The sequence below is a fragment of the Arachis hypogaea genome, chromosome 11 (genome assembly GCF_003086295.3).
Source record: "Arachis hypogaea cultivar Tifrunner chromosome 11, arahy.Tifrunner.gnm2.J5K5, whole genome shotgun sequence".
Taxonomy (NCBI): Eukaryota; Viridiplantae; Streptophyta; class Magnoliopsida; order Fabales; family Fabaceae; genus Arachis; species Arachis hypogaea.
This window is the reverse complement of record NC_092046.1, coordinates 55,870,296-55,895,001: the sequence shown is the minus strand read 5'-3', so window position 1 is coordinate 55,895,001 and position 24,706 is coordinate 55,870,296. Positions and strand designations below refer to the sequence as shown.

The 24,706-nt window shown below is 36.3% G+C and overlaps 1 protein-coding gene across 1 annotated transcript; it reads right to left on the bottom strand.

The window, feature by feature from the left end:
- Nucleotides 1-22,739: 22,739 nt before the first annotated feature.
- LOC140176121 (uncharacterized) lies at nt 22,740-24,706 on the bottom strand. Its single transcript, XM_072206003.1, has 3 exons — nt 24,506-24,706; nt 24,223-24,420; nt 22,740-23,132 (listed from the first exon to the last, which is right to left on the bottom strand). The coding sequence occupies exons 1-3, from the start codon at nt 24,704-24,706 to the stop codon at nt 22,740-22,742; spliced, it is 792 nt and encodes a 263-aa protein (XP_072062104.1).

Sequence of the window (24,706 nt, the reverse complement as noted above, 5' to 3'; positions counted from 1 at the left end):
TTGAACTCTTTCAAACGGGTTACATTGGTTTTAACTTCATTTTCTTTACTTTGGGTATAAACCCCTCAAAATTCTCAAAATTCATATCTATTAAGTAAACTAGCTTTCTCGAGAATCAATGACTCACACAAAATTAAAGAATTCAACCATTACAATCAATCACTCTAACCAACACAATAGGAATTTATTAAGCAATCCCTAATCATATCCAAGTAACTGAGCCTTTATGCAGCTATAGTTTATAAATTCTAGATTCCCTTGATTTCTAATATTCTCAAATTATCATCACTAACTCCGTAAAATTTCTAAGTTGTCTTCAACAATCTATTAGCATTCACATATACGCAATTCAATAATATTAAGTTGGCCAAACTTAGTACCATAAATTATGCAAAGGTAAGCCAATAGCATTAATCAAAAGATAGTCATGCACATAAAGCTCTAATTCTTACCTTCATGACAAGACCTAAAGCATGACAAGCATTCAGAGTATGTAATGAAGCATAGTCAGTCCACTCCTCAAGCTCTATAGAAAGGACTACTTTGATACCATAATGTAACACCCTTACTATCAAAAATATCATGCTTAAGTCATGATATTGCTAATGGTAAAAGTACTACGTGTATTCTCTGTATTTACATATTGTAGGAGCCTTTAAAAATAAACAAAGCTGAAACTAAAGGGATATTTTTTTATACATATACTTACATACATACATTTCTTATTCCAATTACAACAAGATAATCAGCAATTACAACAATTCAAACAGCTTCACCTATTTTCATGAATAAAATACAACAATTATAGTTATATCAATAATTATAAACATACAGTAAGTAATACAATCTCCTATCCCTCTTAGAAAGTCACAATAATAATGGCGAGAAAAAACAATAGCTAAAAATATAGAAATAAATGTCCAATGCTTGATAAAATCTTTGGATGCTTCCTCATCCGTTTCTTGAAAATGTTGGATATAGGGGGTGAGAACAAAATCACATGGTCTCAGTAGAGGGGTTTCAGAATTGCCAGAGAAAGATATGTAAAATAAAATTTGTTTTAAGGCAATGATCAATGCTTGTCTTATGAACCTCTCTATCTCTTAGGAATTCCTTATCTTCTAGACTTTTATGATTCAACAATTACTCCTTCACAACTCGTATTCCTCAACACTATTCTTTCCTCTAAATTATCCCTTTTTTAAAATTAACCGATTTAACTCCATTACATTTACTTTTCTTATGTCTGACCACAAGGTATATTATTCACTTTCTATTCTTTTTTAAATTTACTGTTCTGTCAGACTCTTTCTTGAATTACCTTTTTCCATCACTTCAGAACTAACAATTTCAATCACAAACACAAACAACCAAACACACAATCACACAAGTGCAGACAAATAGGCAAATAAACAAATAATCAAACAGACAAAAAAATTCAAGCAATATACAAACAAATGCAGTATGATTCATTCCTGTCCTACTGGCTGTCTGCTTACTTATCAGTTATATTGCCAGATCCGACACATCTGGTGGCAACTCCAGACTTGTCTCTCTATACGCATCTCCAGGATTAATATAATCAAGGTACCATATAAAAAGACGGAGAGTGTTATCTCACCTTCTCCTGAAGGTATAGGCCATGCCACAACAACAGAGAGTGCCGTCTCACTTTAGAGAAGAGTGCCTTCTCACCTTGCAACCAGAGAGAATATGAGCGGGACAAAACCACCATTCCCACATTACACCGTAACTACGAGCAAGCGGGATAAAACCACTATCTTTGCCTGGTGCAGGTGCCTCATTAGTAACACGAGTGGGACTACGCCACCATCTTTGCCGTGGGCAAAACATTTAAGAACTGGAAATTTATTAGCCGTTTAATTAGAATATAATAATAATTTAATTGTTTAGAATAAGTTGGAAAATTTAAAAATATTGATTTGAAAATTTAAAGGTGAGATTTAGATTCAGTAGATTTTTTCGAGTTGAAAACTATAATTTTCTGTGAAAAATGCGTAAAAATGCATACCGAAAATTTAGCAGGTAGTCCTATGTGAGAAAATAAAAACTGCAGAAATACTTAGAAAAATATTTAAAATAGAAAGCCGGACACTTATTCCAAATGTTTTGGCCCGAAGTTGGACAAAACGAACTAAAAATGCAAAATCGGTTGGACCGGGCCTAAGTTAGGCCCAAGTCCAACATATATAAGTTTATTAATGAGACATTCAGTTTCATTTCACCACTAGAGATGGAGAAACCAGCTAAGATAAAAGAGGGAAGAAGAAAACTTTAGGTATTATTCACTTTCATCTTCTTTAGATTATAATTTTTGATTCGGAGTTCCGATTGGCGTGCCGTTTGCAGCCACACAAAGCTCTCGCCAAGCTTTTTGATTTTATCTAAATAAAGTGGTAAGAAACTTTCAATTTTTTGCCCAATTCTCTATCTGATACGAGTTCACGATTTGGCTATGGGTTTTGAAAAATTTTTGTGTTTTTGGTTGTTTAGGTGCAAACTAGCATTGGGTAATTATTGGGTTTTGTCTCAATCCATCGTGGGTAAGGTAAAAAAATTCTAGCCCTTGTGGTTTGTCATATATGTGAACCCTAGTGTTAATTTTTGGGTATATTTTATGAACTAGCTTGAATGTGAGTTGAATTGAATTGGTGAATCGGATTCCTTGGTGTTGAGCTTTTGTTGGCTGAGTCTTGAAAGCTTGTTTGGTGGTGATTTTGTACTTGGAAGAAATTAGCTAAGGTATTGTTTCGGTTTTCTTTAGTTAATATGTAATGTTACGTGAGACTTAGGCTAGTTGCTTTAAGATAGGTTGAATTTGTATAAATGATTGAATTGTTATTGAGAATTATAAATGTGTGTGATATGAGAATGTTGAAATGGAGATTGAATGAGTTTGCATGATATTATAGATTGATGATGAATATTGATGAATATGTGAATAAAATTGGTGTATAATGAATATGATGATGATTATCGATGTTGATGAGAATTGATGGAAATTGATGAGAATTGATGGAAATTGATGAGTATTAATGTGATTCAGGGTGGCTTGGAAATTATTGAATGAGTTGATAAGGTGAGAGTGGAATGATTTAAATGTTTGAATGCTTGAGAAATGATTGATGAGTGTTTTGGTATTGATTTGGGTATGGTTGATTTGGCTTTAGTTTGTGAGTTTTGAAAACTAGAGGATTTTGCAAGTTTTGGTAAAAACCTATTTTTAATGAACTTCAACGGGGAATAACTTGGTTTTCGGACACTCAAATTTTGTGAAACTTGTTTTGAATAAAAATTCCTTTTCGTGTAGTTTATGTCGTTCAAAGAACAGATGACAAATGATTTTTAACGAAGAAATTATGCGTGTTTGAATTTTGGTGCAAAAAATTGAATTCTGCAGCAAAATAACTTTTTTTGAAAATTTAAAGACATGCGTACACTAACAGGCCATGCGTACGCAAAAATGTCATTTTTACACGCATGCGTACATGACGAAAGGCGTGCGTACGCAGCAACCATTTCCTGCCCCAAAGCTCGCGTACGCAGATGATGCTCGCGTACGTGACAATACCAATTTCACGTTCATGCGTACTCGGAAACAGGCATGCGTACGTATGACTTTTGTTTTGCTAAAATTGTGATTTTGGAGTTCTAAAATACTCCTCTATCTTTCTAAACCTCTGTAATTGCTGTTTAGGATCGCCTAGCTAGTATTTAGGCTTTGGGATAAGGGAGCGTACAATGAGTGGATTTAATTGGATATTTTCTATTATGAGATTAGAGACGGTGGCTTAGGGTTGAGAAGTTCTATGGATTGAATAACTAGAGAGAATTGAATTGGAGTGTTGCATTGATAATGAATTGAGAAAAATAGAAGATTGAGGTTATTGAAACTAATGAAATGAAAGTTAATGAACTTGCAAAATATGAGAAGTGATCACTAAACTGGATACATATTCTGCTATGCTATGATTGGTAAGTCGCTATGCGCCTGGAAAGGATGGTTGGTTAATCTCGCTTATTGATGTTGCGGAGCCGGCGTAAGGACGGTGGTTAATCCCATTTACATTGAGATGTGGGGTCTGTGACAGTCTCCCGTCCGCATCCTTTCTGGTCACAAGAGTGTGCCCGGGCACTTGATGCACCACTATTTTGTGGTACATTTTGTACTTCATTGAGTGAATTTTATCCACTAAACTCACACTTATTTATATAATCTACATGTTTTACATTTTTCTTCCTAATTTTGTGCTATGATTGAAAACATGCTTCTTTGGCCTTTAATTCACTATTTTTAATCCTCTTTTATTACCATTCTATGCCTTGATATGTGTGTTAAGTGATTTCATAGTTTATAGGGCAGGAATGGCTTAGAGGATGGAAAGGAAGCATGCAAAAGCGGAAGGAATACAAGAAATTGAAGGAATTGCTAAGTTGTCCAGCCTGACCTTCTGGTACTAAATCGACCATAACTTGAGCTACAGAGGTCCAAATGAGGCGGTTCTACTTGCGTTGGAAAGCTAACATCCGGGGCTTCAAAATGATATATAATTTGCCATAGTTGCTTTAAATATAGGCAACGTGCATGCGTGCATCACACGTACACATCGCATCTGCGAAAATCAGCGTTTCTGAATTCGTCCCCAGCGATTTCTGGGATGTTTCTGACCCAATTTTTGGCCCAGAAAACACAGATTAGAGGCTATAAAGTAGGGGAATCCATTCATTCATGGGGAGAACTTTAATACACATAATTTTAGATTTTTGGATGTAGTTTCTAGAGAGGGAGGCTCTCTCCTCTCTCTAGGTTTTAGGATTCCTAGTTTTATGCTGTTGAGTTGGATATTACAAAGAGTTGCTACCTCCGTTGAAGTCATTATTATTCTAGTTTGTTTTCTTTGTCCCTTACTCTTTCATATCCTTAATTTTTGTTCATAGTTACAATTGGATTATTTTTAGAATTTATTAATGTAAAGAATACCTTTTCATTTAATTTTATTATTTATTTAATTGCTTTCAATTTTATTTCCATTATCATGTCTCTTTTCTACTCCCTTCTCCTAACAACGAAGATGGTATCCATGATGATGGAGTAGACTCCCAACTTGACTTGAAGGTTGATTAAAAGGAGACCCTTGAGTTGGAATGCTCAAGTGATTAGTTAAATTGGAAGTTGTTCGCTAATTCTCCATTTACTAACACTAGTCCTTCCCAAGGGAGAGGACTATGATTTGCGAATAAGAGTTAGCTCAATCACTTGACTTTCCTTTATTTAGTAAGGGTTAACTAAGTGAAAACAATAACCTTTTGATACTACACTTGAGAAAATCCAACAAGGATAGAACTTCCAATTAATCTTCCCCCGGTCAAGGCTTTTTATTTAATTATATATAAATCTCTTTTAATTTATATTGCCTTAAATCACAATCCTTTACTTTTCTGTTATTCAACTCTTAAAATTTCTCAGAAAACAAAAACCCATAACTAATAGTAACACACTTCCCTGCAATTCCTTGAGAGACAACCCAAGGTTTAAATACTTCGGTTATTAATTTTATTGGGTTTGCTTAAGTGATAACCAAAGTTTTTGTACGAAAGGATTCTCTATTAGTTTAGAAACTATACTAGCAACGAGAATTTATTTGTGAATTCTTTAGCAGAAATCCGTTTGTTAGCACTATATTCCGTAAGAGTGTGCTAGGGCACTATATCTCAGGGCACAATTTATATACATGACAGAAAGGCGACATCTTGAGGGGATGTATCGGGTTGGCAGTTGAATCGACAAGTGATATCATGGCCAATAGGGTAGGCATTCATCATATGTGTTCTTATGTGTTTGCTTGCTTTATTTACTTGCATTGTGCCAACTTGTATAACATATTTATTTGCTAATTGGATTACTTGCGATATATGTTATTACTTGTGTTTTACTTGCTTGTATCTAATTGTGTTTTCTACTGGGATTGAGGAGGCTCGGTAGGCGGTGGTGACGGGATCGCATGGAGGATAGGTTAGCGAAGGCTGTGGGACAGCAGTGTTCTGTAGAATAAAAATCTTTAAGTTAGATAATGTAACACCCTAATTATCCGAAACTTTACCTCGCATCGTAAAGCAAAGGTTAATCAGAGATTAAGACAGTTCTAAGATCATACATAATATATATATATATATATATATATATATATATATATATATATATATATATATATATATATATATATATATATATATATATATATATATATACGACAGTTCTAAGATCATACATAATATATATATATATATATATATATATATATATATATATATATATATATATATATATATAGAAAGATTAGTATAATCTAGAAGCCCGATGAAGGATATAGCTCAAATTTTGGATTTGAAAAGCGCAAAACGTACTACCAAAGCTACTAGCTTAAAACACAAGGTACGGATAAGATATATCAAAAGATAGTAGTAGAATATCATAAGAATCTAGCCACGGCTCGCGGAGTTTAAGCCGGCTAGCCATATACAATTATACAGAACCATACAGAAACCTGACAGTTTAAAAAAAATAGCTTATTCAAATTTTCCTCTCATAATAGAAGCCTCTAGGCGAGGACAAAATACAAAAAGAGAGATGTATAAACAAGATAAACCAAAAGACTCCAAAAGAATCCAAGATCATCCGCTTCTGTCACCATCCAAAGCAACTCACCGAGGTGGGTTGCGACCTGCATCTGAAAAACACAACAGAAAATATGGTATGAGAACCGGGAGTTCTCAGTATGGTAACAGTGCCCAGTAATGTAGGATATAAGACCCTGGGATGCCGAAGGCAATCCTAAGCTCCATATCCATCACAATGTTTCATCTTAAAGCATACCAAAACCATAAAGCATATATACATAAATCTTATCATGACTTAAAACCTTAATAGCATATAGAGGGAAATCTATCTTAGGGGATTACTAACTAAACTATTCGCCGCTGTCCCACAGCCTTCGCCATCCTACCCTCCGTGCGATCCCATCGCCACCACCTACCTACCTCCTCAAAGTCCATACAAACTCAGATAATACAAGCAAGTAAAACACATGTAATATTCAAATATATAACAGGTAATTCAAGAAGCAAGTAAGCATATTATACATCTAGGCAAACTCAAGTAATCAAAGCAAACAAGCACATAAGAGATGCATATGATGAATGTCTATCCTATTGACTCGTGATATCACTTGTCGGTCCGTAAATGCAAACCCGACACATCCTTCCGGATGTAGCCTTTTCTGCCACGCCAGGGATATAGTGTCCTGCACACTCATGCAGCAGCTCTTTTGCTACGCCAGAGATATAGTACCCTGCACACTCATGTAGTAGGAAGTCTACTACGCCGGGGATATAGGCCTAGCACACTTCCTGCAACAGAAAATGAACCAACCACCACAAATCATGTAGCAGAACAATCTGCTATGCCGGGGATATAGGCCCCGCACACTCTCAACATCCAACAAGTCATGCGACAGAAACATCTGCCACGCTGGAGATATAGGCTCCGCACACTCTCAACAACAATTAGTCATGTAGCAGAACAATCTGCTATGCCAGAGATATAGGCTCTGCACACTCTCATATAATCCAATCGTTTCCTCATCATCAAATCATCACCAGACATTACCATTCCTCATCTCTAATCACTTTCAGTTATCCATTCTCAATATTCATCAATATCATCGCTTCTCTTCGAGTTCTCGACTCCTCTCAACCCTCTTCAATTCATGATTTCCATTCCGAACTTATAGTTCCTCAGTTCTCATCTCATATACCAATTCTTATTTAATCTCCACCTAACCCATTCTCAGCACACCAGAAACCTAGGCCTTCGTTCTCTAGTTTTTCCAAATAATATTATCTAAAACCGTTAGCTTATTTCCCATATTTGAGCACCCAAAAATATGCCCAAAAGTCTCAAAAAGGTGTTATGGAAGCTTACAACCTTGTCGGGAAGGTGAAATAGTTGAAAAGAAAGCAAAATTTGAGAAACAGTGCGTGTCCATCCGCACAGGGGTGTAGGTGCGCACGCCTAGGAAATTTTTTTAAAGTGTGCGTACGCACACGCACAGGGGTGTGCGTACACACAGGTGTCAAAACTCAAAATGGTCTATTAACTCGCACAACCTGTGCCACCACCCCCAACAGACCGACCTCCCCAACATGTGCGTGCGCACAGGTCTGTGCGTACGAACAGGTTGCAATTTCCCATTGATGTGGGCGTGCACAAGCTGTGCCAGCACTGCAAGCAGAGTGCCTGCCACTGCGTGTGTGGACGCACAGGTTTGTGCATACGCACAGGTTTGTGCGTACGCACAGGTTTGTGCGTACGCACACGTCATAATTTTCGGAGAGTGTGCGTGCGCACAAGGCTGTGCGTGCGCACATACCAGAAAACTCAGAATTCTGTAACTTTGCAGAATTTTCAAATTTTCAATTCCAACTTTGAATGATCATAACTTCCTCCACATAATTCCAAATTTTGCAAACTTTATATCAATTTAAATAGTTTTCAAAGATCTTTAATTCTAAGCAAATTTCAACCAATTTTGGAAATCGAGGCAAAAGTTATGATTGGAAAATTTTCACCAAAATTCAACTTTTTTCCAAAATCACAATTTCCGCAATTCCTTTATAAAACATAACCAAAACCAAACCAAACCATTCCAAACTCCACTTTTCATCAAACTCAAACCTCTATGTCATACTACCCCAAAATTACCACATTTTTCCTTCACCTTTCGTCATCCACACATCAACATCAATATATCTCATATATCAAACTTCATTAACAATTTTCCAACTACATTACCAATCGATCAACACCAATATCACATTAATCAATATAATCCACTACTCAACTTCACAAGTCATTCATCCTAATCATATCACTATTAATCATAAATATCAACTCAAAAATCATCATTTCATCAAACATCATCATACAATACATCCAACAACTCATTAACCATTCAAATCCAATCCTATCCTATGGGTTACTAGCCTAAGTGTCCACGAATATTATATACTACATACAGAAAATCGAAACCATACCTTGGCCGATTTCCTTTATGCTTCAATTGAGCTTTCAACCAAAATCCAACCACCAATGTAGCTCGAACAAGCACCAACAAGCTCCAAACTCACAATAAACAAGCTATATACATATGAATCACCAAAAATCAACCTAGGACTCATCATAAATCAAAAGTTCACAAGAGATCAAAGCCTCTTACCTTTCACAACAGATTTGGATGTCAAAACCCAAAGCTAAGCAAGGATAGAGTGAACTTAAACACCAAGAATCACAAAAACTCACTTAATCACAAGCCCTAGGTACCCGAAATTTTCAAGAAAGGAACTGAGAATATTTCGAATTTTCTTTACCAGTTTCTTATTTTGTAGAGCTCTTCGCAAGAAACGCATAGCCACTGACGGCACGCAAATCAGAGCACCGTAACTTAAGGTATGAGCTTGGAAAGATTGAGGTGAATAGTGTTCAATCTCTTCTCCTCTTCCTCTTTCAATTTCTGATTTTGTGTGTGTTTGTGAGGTTAGGGTTCATTAAATGAACCTTTATATATGTTCGGTTTGGGCCCAACTTGGGCCTGGTTCAATCCGTTAGCGTTTTTTGTCCGTTTGGCCTAACTTCGGGCCAAACCTTCAAAATTAACCCCTGGTTTTTTATTTCTAATATTTTTCTAAGATTTTTAACTGTTTTTACTTTTTCTCGCACAGCATCGGGCAGGCTTGAACCGGTTCAACTACCGGTTCAACTACCGGTTCGTGGTTTTTTACGATTTTTCATAGAAAACACATTTCCTGACTCAGAAAAACCTACTAAGTTCAAAAATCATATTTAAATCCCCAAATTCTCATCCTAACTTTTTGGAATCTAATCTGGGGCAATATAATCACTTTAATTAACCGGTTGATTAATTGCGATTCTTACATTCTTCCCTCCTAAAAAGATTTTCACCTTTGAAAATCTAAATCACACGATGTAATATATATATATATTCTCCAGGAAGCGTCCTACTTTCAACGTTACCAACCCAAGAAGTTGCCAAAGCATCTCGTTCACTATCATCCCACCGTGTCGATGTTCTCTCTCGCCTTCCACTGCGTCACTCTAATTATCGTCATTAGGAATCTGAAAATTCTTTCTTTTAAACCAATTACCAATTTTGTAATACTTTTCAAAACCTTTAAAACAAGTTCCATATAAATGAGCTCATTGTTAAAACTTTTTCAAAAGAGTCAAAAATCATTTGTTTGTAAATCAATCATTTTAAAGCATGATTTTCCTAAATTCATTGAAACTCTTAAATCAAAACCCTTTCCATTTGAATCCCTTTCTATAAGTGAAATTACAAACCCAAAGTCACAAGTTAACAAAATCATAGAACCCCTTTTCCCTTTTAAACCGTATCATTTGGTCAAAATTTCCAACCCTAGTTTCAAAAGCAAATCATTTAAACCAAAGCTCCAAATCAGATTTGAAAGTCATTCTAAACCTTAAAACTGCAAAAATCATAGTTAAAAATCGTAAAGGTGTTAGTCGGTACTTCCATTGTCATAGGTGCTGAACTGCACCCATCACCCATACCGACAACCGTCAAGACTTCTAATCATGTTTGGTAATCCTTCTGGCATGTACACTCTGGTCGTTCGTCACCAAAAGTCCGAAATCTTCGGCTACCACTGCTAGAAGCCTCCCTTCCCATGGTTCACTTCCAACAAAACTCTAAGCTCTTGTAATCCTAACGACGACTTTGCAAAAGATAGAACCAAGCTACCCTCTGGTCCAGGTAAAAATAATACTAAAGCACACGCTTACTGGTGCACAAAAATCGTGATTCACACTTTTCACAACTCCGCACAACTAACCAGCAAGTGCACTGGGTCGTCCAAGTAATACCTTACGTGAGTAAGGGTCGATCCGACGGAGATCGTCGGCTTGAAGCAAGCTATGGTCATCTTGTAAATCTCAGTCAGGCAGATTCAATTAGTTATGAGGTTTTGATAATTAAAATATAAATAAAACATATAATAAAATAAAGTTACTTATGTAATTCATTGGTGGGAATTTCAGATAAGCGTCTGGAGATGCTTTGTTACATCTGAACCTCTGCTTTTCTATTTCCTTCTTCCAACCATGCGTTACTTCCTTCCATGGTAAGCTGTAAGATCCTCTCAGTGAAAATGGTCCTCTACAGTTTCTGCACGGCTAATTAACTGTCAGATTTCTCGTCTCGGATGAAAAATACCAGGTACAGCTACCGCATGGCTAATCATCTGTCGGTTCCCGCTAGCGTCGAAATAGAATCCATTGATCCTTTTGCACACTATCACTTGCGCCCAACATTCGCAGGTTTGAAGCTCCTCACAGTCATTCCTTCCCGGATCCTACTCGGAATACCACAGACAAGGTTTAGACTTTCCGGATCCCAGGAATGGCTGCCAATAATTCTAGCCTATACCACGAAGATACTAATCTCATGGACTCGGTCCGTGTATTAGATATCCAAGAGAATATACTCCGGCTGTCGCCCAATGACTACGTTGAACATCATGTAGACCGCTTTGTGGTTGTTCAGGCACGCGGATCTTGGCTAAGCGAGTAACGAAGATTGGGTGATTGTCACAGGTCACCCCTTCATTCTGACTTAACTGAATTAAGTATGAGAGTATATCTTGGAGAAGAAGTAGGCGTGAATTGAATAGAAAACAGTAGTAATTACATTAATTCATGAAGAACAGCAGAGCTCCACACCTTAATCTATGGGGTGTAGAAACTCCACCGTAGAAAATACATAAGTGAAAAAGGTCTAGGCATGGCCGAATGGCCAGCCTCCCTGCCAAAGGTCTAAGGACTAAACATCCAGAGATAAGATATATCAACTCTATTTTAAGATTAAGACTCTTCCAAGACATAATTCTTTAATTAGAACATCGAATTAATCTCCAAGACAAAATCTCTAGTCTTTATAAAAACACAATAATTCTCATTATCTTCATTATTCGATTTCATTCAAGTCTTATAAAAATTTTGGCAGAACCTCCCCTAAAATTCGAATATTTCCATCCTTCAAGAGTTTCATCTAAACCAAATCACTCTCAAACTCTTCTCAACCATTTCAAACACCCAACCATTCTCAACATGAATATTCTTGGCTTGTTATCTTTAATTATCTTTAAGTTATTAAATTTTCACACAGTAGGGCAACAAACAAATTGTTCAAGTCCTAATCCACCCCCGAAGAGGCTTTGATGAGCGGATAATTTATACGCTTTTTGGCATTATTTTTAGTATGTTTTTAGTAGGATCTAGTTACTTTTAGGGATGTTTTCATTAGTTTTTATGTTAAATTCACATTTCTGGACTTTACTACGAGTTTGTGTGTTTTTCTGTGATTTCAGGTATTTTTTGGCTAAAATTGAGGGACTTGAGCAAAAATCAGATTCAGAGGTTGAAGAAGGACTGCTGATGCTGTTGGATTCTGACCTCCCTGCACTCAAAGTGGATTTTCTGGAGCTACAAAACTCAAAATGGAGCGCTTCTAATTGCGTTGGAAAGTAGACATCCAGGGCTTTCCAGCAATATATAATAGTCCATACTTTGGTCGAGTTTAGATGATGCAAAAGGGCGTTGAACGCCAGTTCTACGCTGCAGTCTGGAGTTAAACGCCAGAAACACGTCACGAACCAGAGTTGAATGCCAGAAACACGTTACAACCTGGCGTTCAACTCCAGAAAGAGCCTCTGAACGTGTAACATTCAAGCTCAGCCCAAGCACACACCAAGTGGGCCCCAGAAGTGGATTTATGCATCAATTACTTACTTCTGTAAACCCTAGTAGCTAGTTTAGTATAAATAGGACTTTTTACTATTGTATTAGGGATCTTTGGTCTCAGTTTTAATCTATTGTTCATCTTAAGAGACTATTGATCATGTTTAGGGGGCTGGCCTCTCGGCCATGCCTGAACCTTTCACTTATGTATTTTTAACGGTAGAGTTTCTACACTCCATAGATTAAGGTGTGGAGCTCTGCTGTTCCTCATGAATTAATGCAAAGTACTACTGTTTTTCTATTCAATTCAACTTATTCCGCTTCTAAGATATTCATTCGCACTTCAACATGAATGTGATGAACGTGACAATCATCATCATTCCCCCACGAACGCGTTCCTGACAACCACTTCCGTTCCACCTTAGATTGGATGATTATCTCTTGGATCTCTTAATCAGAATCTTCGTGGTATAAGCTAGATTGATGGCGGCATTCATGAGAATCTGGAAAGTCTAAACCTTGTCTGTGGTATTCCGAGTAGGATTCTAGGATTGAATGACTGTGGCGAACTTCAAACTCGCGAGTGCTGGGCATAGTGACAGACGCAAAAGGAGGGTGAATCCTATTCCAGTATGATCGAGAACCTCAGATGATTAGTCATGCCGTGACAGAGTATTTGGACCATTTTCACAAGAGGATGGGATGCAGCCATTGACCACGGTGATGCCTCCAGATGATTAGCCATGCAGTGACAGCGCATCGGACCATTTTCACAGAGAGGATGAAAAGTAGCCATTGACAATGGTGATGTCCTTACATAAAGCCAGCCATGGAAAGGAGTAAGACTGATTGGATGAAGACAGCAGGAATGCAGAAGTTCAGAGGGACGAAAGCATCTATATACGCCTATCTGAAATTCTCACCAATGATATACATAAGTATTTCTATCTTTATTTTCTGTCTATCTATTATTTATTTTCGAAAACTCCATAACTATTTGATATCCGCCTGACTGAGATTTACAAGATGACCATAGCTTGCTTCATACCAACAATCTCCGTGGGATCGACCCTTACTCACGTAAGGTTTTATTACTTGGACGACCCAGTGCACTTGCTGGTTAGTTGTATCGAAGTTGTGAATGAAAAATGATTTATTAAGACGTGCGTATAGAGTTTTTGGCGCCGTTGCCTGAGATCACAATTTCGTGCACCAGGCTTCAAGCATTGTTACTAATTAATTTTGTTATTAGAGAATTTCAATCCCTTTTTAATACATTATCAATTTCATTCCATTTCTCCAAAACAATCCAATCTGATCCATAAGACTCACACTTTCACAAAAATATATTTTTCACACTGATATCGATTATGACAATTCCTTGAAATAAAAGTGAATTTTAAGAAAAGCCCCTACTTCAATCGCCACTCAACTATGCGACAAACTCTCTTTTATTCTTATTTCGCAGCAGAAACAACAATATCATCGAACACGGCTTATGGTTGCAGTTCTAGCAGTTTCGAGGACTCCCCGCAGCAACGACAGCCACAAACGCATCATGAAACTACGGTAACTCAACCCTAAGACATTAACATCGCAAAATCCTCAATAATTTATAACAAAGCACTAACCGTAAGGTTTTCGGAACAAGCATATTTACTGTAACTAAGGAGGAACGATGGAACAGAGTAGCAGAAGCTCTGGCGATGGTTCTGACGACAACAGTACCATACTGGTGACTAGAATCACGGCGACGCAGTCAGAACAGAACCACAAGAAGCAGCGGCAACCCCAAGTAGTTCCAACGAGCTCTATTAGTAGTGTCGACAGTAGCATTTTGACTGCGACGGCCCTTGACAGCAGCGGTGGCGACCGTGGCTCCAGCGATGGTGACAACTTGGTCCTTTTTCTCCATTGTGGTCCCTTCCAAAACCTCCTTCTTTGGCGTGATTCTATCTCTCCTCGGGCTCTTCATCAGTAATGGCGAATGGCAATGGAAGCTCGACGACGGTGGTAAGATGTGGTGATGTGGAATGTCTCCTTCCTCAGCGTCTCCATCTCTCTTGCGTGGTCTCTCTCTCTCTCTCTCTCTTTGTGCACGATGGCCACGGCAGCTCCGAGCCCCGCCGGCGTCATCTCCTTCCTCTTCCTCCTCCTCCTCCTCCTCCTCCTCCTCCTCCTCCTCCTCGTCCTCCTCTTCCTCCTCCTCCTTCTTCTTCTTCTTCTCCCTCGTAGTGCAGCTCTCTCTCTCTCTCTCTCTCTCTCTCTCTGTGGATGTGTTTTTGCATGAGAGAGGGTGATGGGGTGGCAGCTGGAGTGGGTTTATTAGGGTTAGGATTAGTGTGTGTCAATTAGGGTTTGTTTTGGGAATGAAGGATAAGGGTAGTTTGATAATTTTTAATAAAATTAGGGGATAGTGTAGTAATTTAAAACTTAATTTTATCCTTAAAATTACGTTCAGGATACCATTTTATTTATCAATTTGCCAATAAATTTTTCAAACAAGTACTCTAATTTTAAATTGGAAATACTCTACTTAATTTTATTTTATTCATAAAATTTAGATTCAATCTCTCAAAATTCAAATTGAATCATATAAAATTCACATTAGTTTTCTTTACAAAAATTTTAAATATTGAATATGAAAAATCTCCAATTATTATAAAATTAGATAAAAATTCTAATTTAATTCAAACTCAAATTTTCAAAACTTGATTTAATTATATTTAATAAAATAATTTTTGAAATTATTGTCTTTAACGAATAAATAAATAAATTAAAATTGACTCATAATAAAATTTTCAAAAGTTTTGGGTCTTACACTAAAAACATAAGGGGAGTTGGAGAATGTGTGTGGACTTCGCTGGCCTTAACAAAGCCTGCTCAAAATATGCATATCTTTTATCCTATATTGATAAATTAGTTAATATTTCATCTGGATTTCAATCTTTAAGTTTGATAGATGCTTATTCTGGTTATAACCAAATACTCATGTATTCGGTTGACTGGGATAAGACTGCTTTTATTAATAACTATGGTAACTTTTGTTATAAGGTCGTGCCCTTTGGGATTAAAAATGCAGGTACTACGTATCAAAGGCTCATGGATAAGATCTTCGCCAATTAGATCGGACAAAATATAGAGGTATATGTAGACGATATGGTAGCGAAGACCAAGTCTGAGGTTAGTCATACAAGCGACCTCAAGAAAATATTCTAGCAACTGATACTATATAACAAGAAGCTGAACCCAAAGAAATGTGCCTTTAGAGTGCATGGAGAAAAGTTCTTAGGTTTCATGTTAACATGCCCAGGTATGGAAGCCAACCTAGAAAAATGCCAAGCAATATTAGAAATGAGGAGTCCTCAGTCAGTCAAAGAAGTCCAACAGCTCACTGGTCGGCTAGCAACGCTGTCACGTTTCTTACCTCGGATCGCCAATCGACCACATCATTTCTTTAAAACATTGTGAAAACAGAAGGAGTTCACATGGACAAAAGCTTGTGAATAGGTGTTTACTGAGCTCAAAGTCATACTATCCTCACCCCAATACCCCAAAAACGAGAGCATGGTAAACCTTTATATTTATACTTGTCTATTGTCGATTATGCTATTAGCTCTGTCTTGGTAGCAAAAATAGGTAAAAAATAGTAGCCAGTGTATTTCATTAGTAAATCTCTCCAGAATGTCGAGCTCCGATATCCCAAATTGGATAAGTTGGCATTAGCATTAATTACCACATCCAGGCGCATGAGACAATATTTCCAAAGTGACACTATTATAGTAAGGACGGAACACTCCTTAAGGAAATTTTGACAAAACTAGTGCTCGCTGGAAGATTAATAAAATGGTCCATTAAACTCTCAGAATATGACATACAACATCAAGAATAAGGGGCCATCAAGTCCAAGCCTTGGCTGACTTCATAGCAGAACTAACCCTCGAACCAACCCAGAGCAACAAGACATGGATACTATACATTGATGAAGCCTCAAACATGCAGGGTTTTTGAGCCAGAATATTGCTCGACGACAGCCAAGGAACAGATATAGAACAATCTCTATAATCCACTTTCCATTCCAGCAATAACCAAGTAGAGTACGAAGCACTTATAGCCGGACTCAGACTAGCTCAAAACCTCGGAATAATACCCATAGATGTCAAATGTGATTCACTCTTAGTAGTACAATAGTTAACCAATAACTTCCAAGTAAGGGATACAATGTTAGAATAATATTATCTATTATCAACAACCTTATCTCTTATTTTTCAAAATTTGAAATATCTCATATATCTCGGAAACAAAACTACCGAGTTGATATTTTGTCAAAGGTAGCAATTACAAGGAGTCAAACTCATATGCCGAGATTATTGCAACTAACACTGGACGTGTCCAATGTTACACTAACATATGTTTTGAGTATTACACAGGAAGCAGATTGACGAGAGCCATTCATTCAATACCTACAAACTGGAACAATATCAGAAGGCATCAAAGATCATAAGAAATTCAAAAGACAATCTAGCTTTTTCACTATGATTAGAGCCAACCTATACAGAAGATGTATTTTGCAACCCCTCTTAAAATGCCTAAGCAAGGCCAACGCTAAGCTCACCATGGACGAAGTCCATAAAGGCATATGTAGCATATATTAAGAGACAGACGCTTAGCAACAAAAATTCTTAATAATAAAATCGGAGTCTTTGACTCGAAACTGTATCGCTATTTTCTTTAAAAAACCAAAAATACTTTTAAATTTTTACCAACATGCATATAAATATATACAAAAATTCTTACACAAGTAACTTATACATATTATATACATACAAATCATACAACTTATATCCCTCTTACAAAATTATAATGACAAAGGCGAGGGAAAAACTATGACTAATATATACAAACAGAAACAGTACAGCTAAGGACTTAGCAAAAACTTCATCAGCTTCCTCGTCTGTCCTGAAAAGAGAAGTTTATAGGGGGTGAGAACATTGTCCTCACTGGTTTTTAGTCGAGGGTTTTTAAGAATTGTCATAAGAAGACATTTTAAATAAAACTATTTTTTAGTCGCAGTGATAGTCAGTTCATTATCCAAATCTAAAACTCATATTTTTCTTATAAAAAGTTTACGCAAAATAACATTCCATACATTTCACGGCTTACTAAGAAATCATTTAAATAAAACTTACCATTAATCCAACCAATTATAGCCTCTGGCCCAAAGCAAATCAACCTGGCCTCCGTCCCAAATTAAATCAACTTAGCCTCCGACCCAAATCAAATGAACTCAGCCTCCGGCCCAATTCAAAACAAATCACTATCAAAATTCAATCCCAAAATAGAATCAATCACAGACACAAACAATGCAAGGCAAACACAATCAGAGAGTAATTGTAGCAAGTACATCAATTAACAGTTAAACAGAAATCATTAGATAGGCAAACCAAAACACTTAAGCATGCCTAGACAAAGCAAACAAATGCAGTATGATGCATGCTTGTCCTACTGGCTTTGAGCTCATGTGGTGGTTAAACTGTTAGAACCCAACACATCTGGTAGCTAACCCGGACATTGTTTCTAGGTTGTGCATCCCTAGGAGGAACACAAATGAAGGAGAGTGCCTTTCTATATCGATGGAGTGTGCCTTTCCACCTTCTCCTAGAGGAATTACAAAGGAGAGTGTCTTTCCACTTTTAAGGAGTATGCCTTTCTACCTTACAACTAGAGAAAGATATGGGAGAAAATAATACAAAGGAGAGTGCCTTTCTAGCTTTCGCATATCTATACCATGACAAGAGAGGGAATCCTTCATCCTCAACTTGCCAAATCCATGAGCGGGACAAAATCACCGCCCTCACAACATCAACCATACTCACATTTCAATCTCAAACACGCAAGCAGGATAAGACGACCGTCTTTGCCAATCACATTTCAATAATACTCACAATCAATCATACTCAAAATCATAATCAAACTCAATTTATAATCACTTTTCTTAATAAATAAAGCTCCAAAACATACCTCATTTCTTATTTTAATAATTTGAAATTAAATAATATAACTTTTCTTTTTTTTTAATAACACTTCAAATCAAATCTCCAATTTTTATAAAAATTTCGACAGCATCTCCTCTAAAACTCAGACTTTGTCACCCTTCTCGAGTCCCATCCAAATGTTCTTCAAACCCTTCTCAACTATTTCCAAATATCAAATCATTTTCAATAATCAAACCATTTTCAAATATCAAATCTTTTCGTTAATTAGACCGTTTCCAAATGCCAAATCATTTTCAATAATCAAATCGTTTCCTTTGAACTTGAGCCACTTTTTATTTTAATAAAAATTACCCCCTTTTAAATCTTTTTCCATTAAAGCCAAAGGAAAATTACTCGTTCATTCAAAGTTTACAAGACCCTCATTTTCATAAATTCTCAATTTATCTTCATCCAAAACAACACTTAATCTATAATTAACCAAATCAATTAATAAATCAATCAAGCAAACAATTTCATCCATCCTACACAACTCAGACCAACCCATAAGATTTACAAAATCATAAAAGTATATTTTTCATATCAATATCGACTTGTAACAATTCTTGAAAATAAAAAAAAGTTTTAATAAAAGCTCCTACCTCGAATAGTCAAAACCCGAAAGCTATATAGCACGTCAAAAACTCCTTTTTCTCAGTCCGCAACAGCGGCAGCCACAATCATAGCTACATTCCACTTTTGCAGCAACAATAGCAACTCCAAACGTGACATGTAACAACCGGAACTTGACCCTACGTTACAAAAACCTCAGAATCTTCACCAAACTCATAACAGAACACATATACACTAGCGGTGAGGGTTTCAAAATAGAGATGCTTACTGTAACAAAGGAAAACATGAAAACGAAACAATGACAGTAGCTTCGACACTCAGAAGAACAAAATCCGGCATAAACGAACTAGAGTCGGAATGCAAACTGGAGTAGGAAAGGGTTGGGCAGCTGCAGGGGTGTTCTCTGGTGGCTGCAGCAACAGTTTTTCAGCATTGTTCAGTGAGCAGCGGCGGAAACTTCCACCACCGTCACCTCCTCTCTTCTAGCGACAAGCTCCAGTGGAAAGGACGGCCGAAGTTTCCTCTAATGATGGAGGCGACGCTACTTTCTCTCTCTCTCTGCCTCGTTCGTCGGCGATGGCATGGCTGGGATTTCTTCGACGGCAGCGACGAGATGTTGCTTCTCGATCGTGTCTGTCCTCGGGCTCCCACCAGTGGTGGCGACGTGTGGTGACCTCGACGATGGCGCCAAGGAGCACGATGGCACGAGTTCTCTCTCTCCCCTCGCGTCGCATCGTTCTTTTCTTTTAGCAACAGCGTCGACGGCAGCTTAGCGGCGGTGGGACAGGCTGGACGTGGTGCGGTGGCAGCACGGCTCCCTACCTTCCTTTCCATTCTAGTTCGCAGCTCTCCTTCTCTGCTGTTGTTTGTCGCGTTTTTACAAGAAAGGGAAAAGGAAAAAGGGGGTGGTAGTGTGTGTGGGTTAGGTTTTAGTTAGGGTTAGAGTTTCAACTAGGTATAAGGGTAATGTTAATAAAATTAGGGGATAGGGTATTAATTTAAAACCTAATTAAATCCTTAAAATTACTTTAAGAATACTATCATTTATCAATTTATTAATTGACTTTCAATCAAGTACTCTAATTTAAAATATAAGGTAATATAGTTAATTTTTTTTATTTATAAAAATAAAAATATTAAACTCTAGATCTCAAATTATTTAAAATAAATCATATAAAATTGTTATTATTTTACAATTACTAAATTTTATAATTTAAATATAAAAATTATCTAATTATTATAAAATTAAATAAAAATTCCATTTTAATTATCAAAATTTGATTTAATTAATTTTAATAAAATAATTTTTAAAATTAAAATTTTTAATAAATAAATAAATTAAAATTGATTCATAATAAATTTTTTTAAAAGCTCTGAATCTTATAACTGGCCCACGTTACAGAAAGATTACATAAACAAAGCTAAGAGTTGATAGAAAGACTTTTTAAAAAATAATAAATTAAATAATAACATAATCCCAACTAGCTTCCCAAATAAAATAACCACAAGCCTCAAAGGAATGACTCTGCGCTCACGTAAACACATAAAGTTGGAGAATGCAGATAAAAAATTGTTAAACATATGATGATGTAATTATATATAATACATTTTTATATATGCCTTTTCAATTATTTGAAATAATAATTATAAATTAACTTCTCTTCGTGTTTAGATTTAGGTTTACGGACATATATGGCACTTTGATATCTTGTTAATAATATACTAATAATAACCTACTATGTTCGCCCTAAAAAAATATTACAAGAAGATTATATTAATGACCTACTGTTACGGATATATTAATTTCTTCAAAAATTTTCAAGCTTAAATTTTTTTCATAATCAATTCAATCATACATAAAACACAACAATAAGATGTTTACATTATTTTTTACATTGAAAGGAGTCTCCAATTTTTAACAAATCCAATAGTATTTATAATATTCTATAGCTAGAAAAGACCGAGAAATAACCATGCACAACTGAACTGACAAGTAAACTTATATTATAGGTAAAAAAAATATGATAAAAATAGATTATGTGAAATAGATTCAAGCATAAATAAAACAAATAAATTAAGCAGAAATTAGAAGCATCTATGAGAAGATAGGATGCAATAGTCATTTGTTATTATCTATTACCATTGTATAAGAAAAAAAAAAAAACAGTAATAGCATATCTCACTATTCCAAAGAAGATAAAAGGAGCAACGACAAGAAGATATGTACTTCAGTCACAAACTTCACTTATAATTCAGCATGAGTCCTGCTAGGCTGCTAGGGAGCCAATGACTTATTTGTACAATAGACTATATGAGTTATAAAATGAACATCTCCCATAATATTCAGAATAACCATTCGGGTACTAGGGATAATAAACATCTCATATCATAAAACCACTCATCTCAAAAGCTTAAGCTGATTTTGGGGTTCACCAAGGATTGAACTTTTGATCTTTTGGATTTAGAACTCTAATACCACGTCATGATACCACTCATCCCAGAGGTTTACGCTAATGAAAAAAGGTTACACTAATATTTATATCTCTAATACTCCCTAAACCTCCATTGTACGTATTGTACAAATATTCCATTGGCTCCTCATACTTTCCCATTCATCATTATCATAGCTATTAACTTTGTGGTCTCACTATAGGACAAGCGGTGAACGGCGGCGGTTTATTTGCTAAAAATCGCCGCTAAACAGGGTGCCAGCGGAACAACATCCGCAACGCATAAAGGCCCCACAGTCACATTTTGCGGCAGTTACCAGCAATCACTGGCATAACTTCCGCAAATCAGTGGGTTTGCGTCGAACACCTTAGTGGCGGTTTATAACCGCCGCAATTCGCTGGACCGCTATTTTCTGCTTCGTTTCTTATGTACTTTATTCGCGGCGGGTTAAAACCGCCGCTATTCTGAGATTTTTTTTAATTTTATTTTGATTAATTTTACAAACCTGGACTTTTTTTTAAACTTATTTTTATTTATAGAATCTTATCTTTATTTAATTTTTTTATTTTTTATTATATTTTATAAATTTTTTCCCATCTTTTTTATTTAAAGAATATTATACTTTTTTTTCTCTAAAATTCTGCACTATGAAAAAAAAAACTCATTAATATTTAACTGCGAAGCAAACTAACATGTCTATTTTAATAATGTCAATAAAGTATTTCAATAATCACCCAAAAAGGTAAAGTACTTGGCTAATAATTAATGCCCCATGTTTAACATAAACAAAACATATACTGAAAATCAAAGTATCACATAAATCCTAATTTCTATTTTCCGCCATGTCCGTCCAAAGAATTCATCCGTGCAGCGATGTCTGGAGGCAGCTCCCCACATTGCTGTTGGACCAGATAACTCAGCACACTCTCTATTGCCTGCCTCTTCGTTTTCTCTGCTGCTAATTCATCCTCCATTGCTTTCCTCTTCAATTTTTCGGTCGTCACCTCCGCTTGTAGTTCACACAGCATCCATTGGGCCTCTTCTACTTGAGCTCTATCTACCGGCGGCTGCGAACTCAGATGGAAGAGTTGACTTGGTGTCGGCCCATGTCCCATCCCACGCACTCTACCCGGGTGCTCTTTACCCAGAGCTTGGGCAAGGAAATCATTTTCTGACAATATTCTTGTAGATTCATCCAGCTGCTCAATCTCAGATATTTTTTCCTGCAGGCATAAACAAAATTACACAATCACACTAGGCTAATAGCATACTCAAGACATTTTAATAACTAAACCCAACATGTTACAACATATATGATTAAGTGTACTTACACCAATCCTCTGAGCTTCTTTATGTATATAGCTGCCATAAGATCTTTTGTGCTTTAAGATCCATACTTCTCCCCTACCAACTGTCCTTCCTTGTTTTTGTGACCGTGACAATACAATTTATGCCATGAATTTCACTTCTTTAAATTTTTTCAATACTTCTAACATTGTTTGAATCTATGAATAAATCAACACTAAATGCCACTTATACTTGATTACAACTTTATATTACCTCTTCTTCCCTAGCCCTAGCCAAGCTTTTAGATCCGCCATTGTGCGTGTAAAGTTACTTCTTTCGATTTAGCGCGTTTTGCTTGTACTTCGCCTATTAAAATCAACAGTGAGCTTGAATTCAACGAAGTAATAAATATAGCTATACTATACATATATCCTACGTTGCAAGAGACTCAAAATAATGGGGCATTAAGTATAGTAGTCTGGAATTTGAATAAACTGTACGCAATCTTAATTTAAGTATTGCTTTAATAAGAACAATAGTGCAGTCCCTATTTATATATAAGAAGTTAACAATATTATTGTATTTCTAATATGTAAATGCAACCCATAACTCTCACCACAACTAACGGAAAAAATATTTAGTAGGTCCCTGTGAGATAGTCCAATAACAATCATATAGCATAAATTATAATAATAGGGGTACTCAAATTAAATTAAATGTCTTATATGGTAACCTACAAAAAATAAGGTTGTAATAAGGAAGGTTGGTGTACACCAATCTCAGCATCATGCATGTATATATTATGATCTTAGTCAAACATTCCTTCTGGACTGTGACCTATGCTGATAATTGATATATTAAAGTGAATTAATCATGTATATTAATCAACAGGATTCGAATTTAGCTCAATCGGAATAAAAACTATTTATATATACCAAATCATATAAAAATATTAATGGATTACATTTTTTGATTTGAATGGATTTCATTTTTAAAAAAAGTATATGTATTAAATGAATGGGGTACCTTTGTTGCAGGATCATTACGATAATCAATGAACCACTTCCAATGCACTTTTGGAATTCCCTCGGGGTGCTTCTCAACCTTTGTTGGTTTGTAATACGAGTCAAACAGCCTCCCCCTTGTGTCTTTCCAGGACCTCCCCATTTGTTGCAAAAGTGTTTTCTTGATTCTACCACTGCTATCCTGGAAGTGGAACATTTCCTACGACGACAATGTCCAGCTGTAAGTAATTGCAAGTTGAAGGTTTGATATGATTAAATAATGCTGAAAGTCATTACCTTTTTACAATCATCATAAACCCTGTCTTTGCCCACACCTTTGCCCAACTCTTTTCACAGATAGGAAATTTGCTATAATAAGAACCCAGCACTCCTATAATGCCACTCAACAGGCCAGATCCATCTCCGACTGCCTGCAGTTCCTCATTGAACCTCAGGATGATCTTGCTACCATTAAGAGACCGCAACATAGCCTCCCTCACACTCAT

Bases quoted from the DNA above. Each gene is read 5' to 3' on its own strand.
- LOC140176121 (XM_072206003.1), bottom strand. From the start codon at position 24,706: ATGAGTGTGAGGGAGGCTATGTTGCGGTCTCTTAATGGTAGCAAGATC. The intron at 24,421-24,505 runs GTAAAAAGGTAA...TTGTCGTCGTAG, and splicing joins AGACAGGGTTTATGATGATT to GAAATGTTCCACTTCCAGGA. The intron at 23,133-24,222 runs GTACCCCATTCA...TTATGCCTGCAG, and splicing joins GTAATGATCCTGCAACAAAG to GAAAAAATATCTGAGATTGA.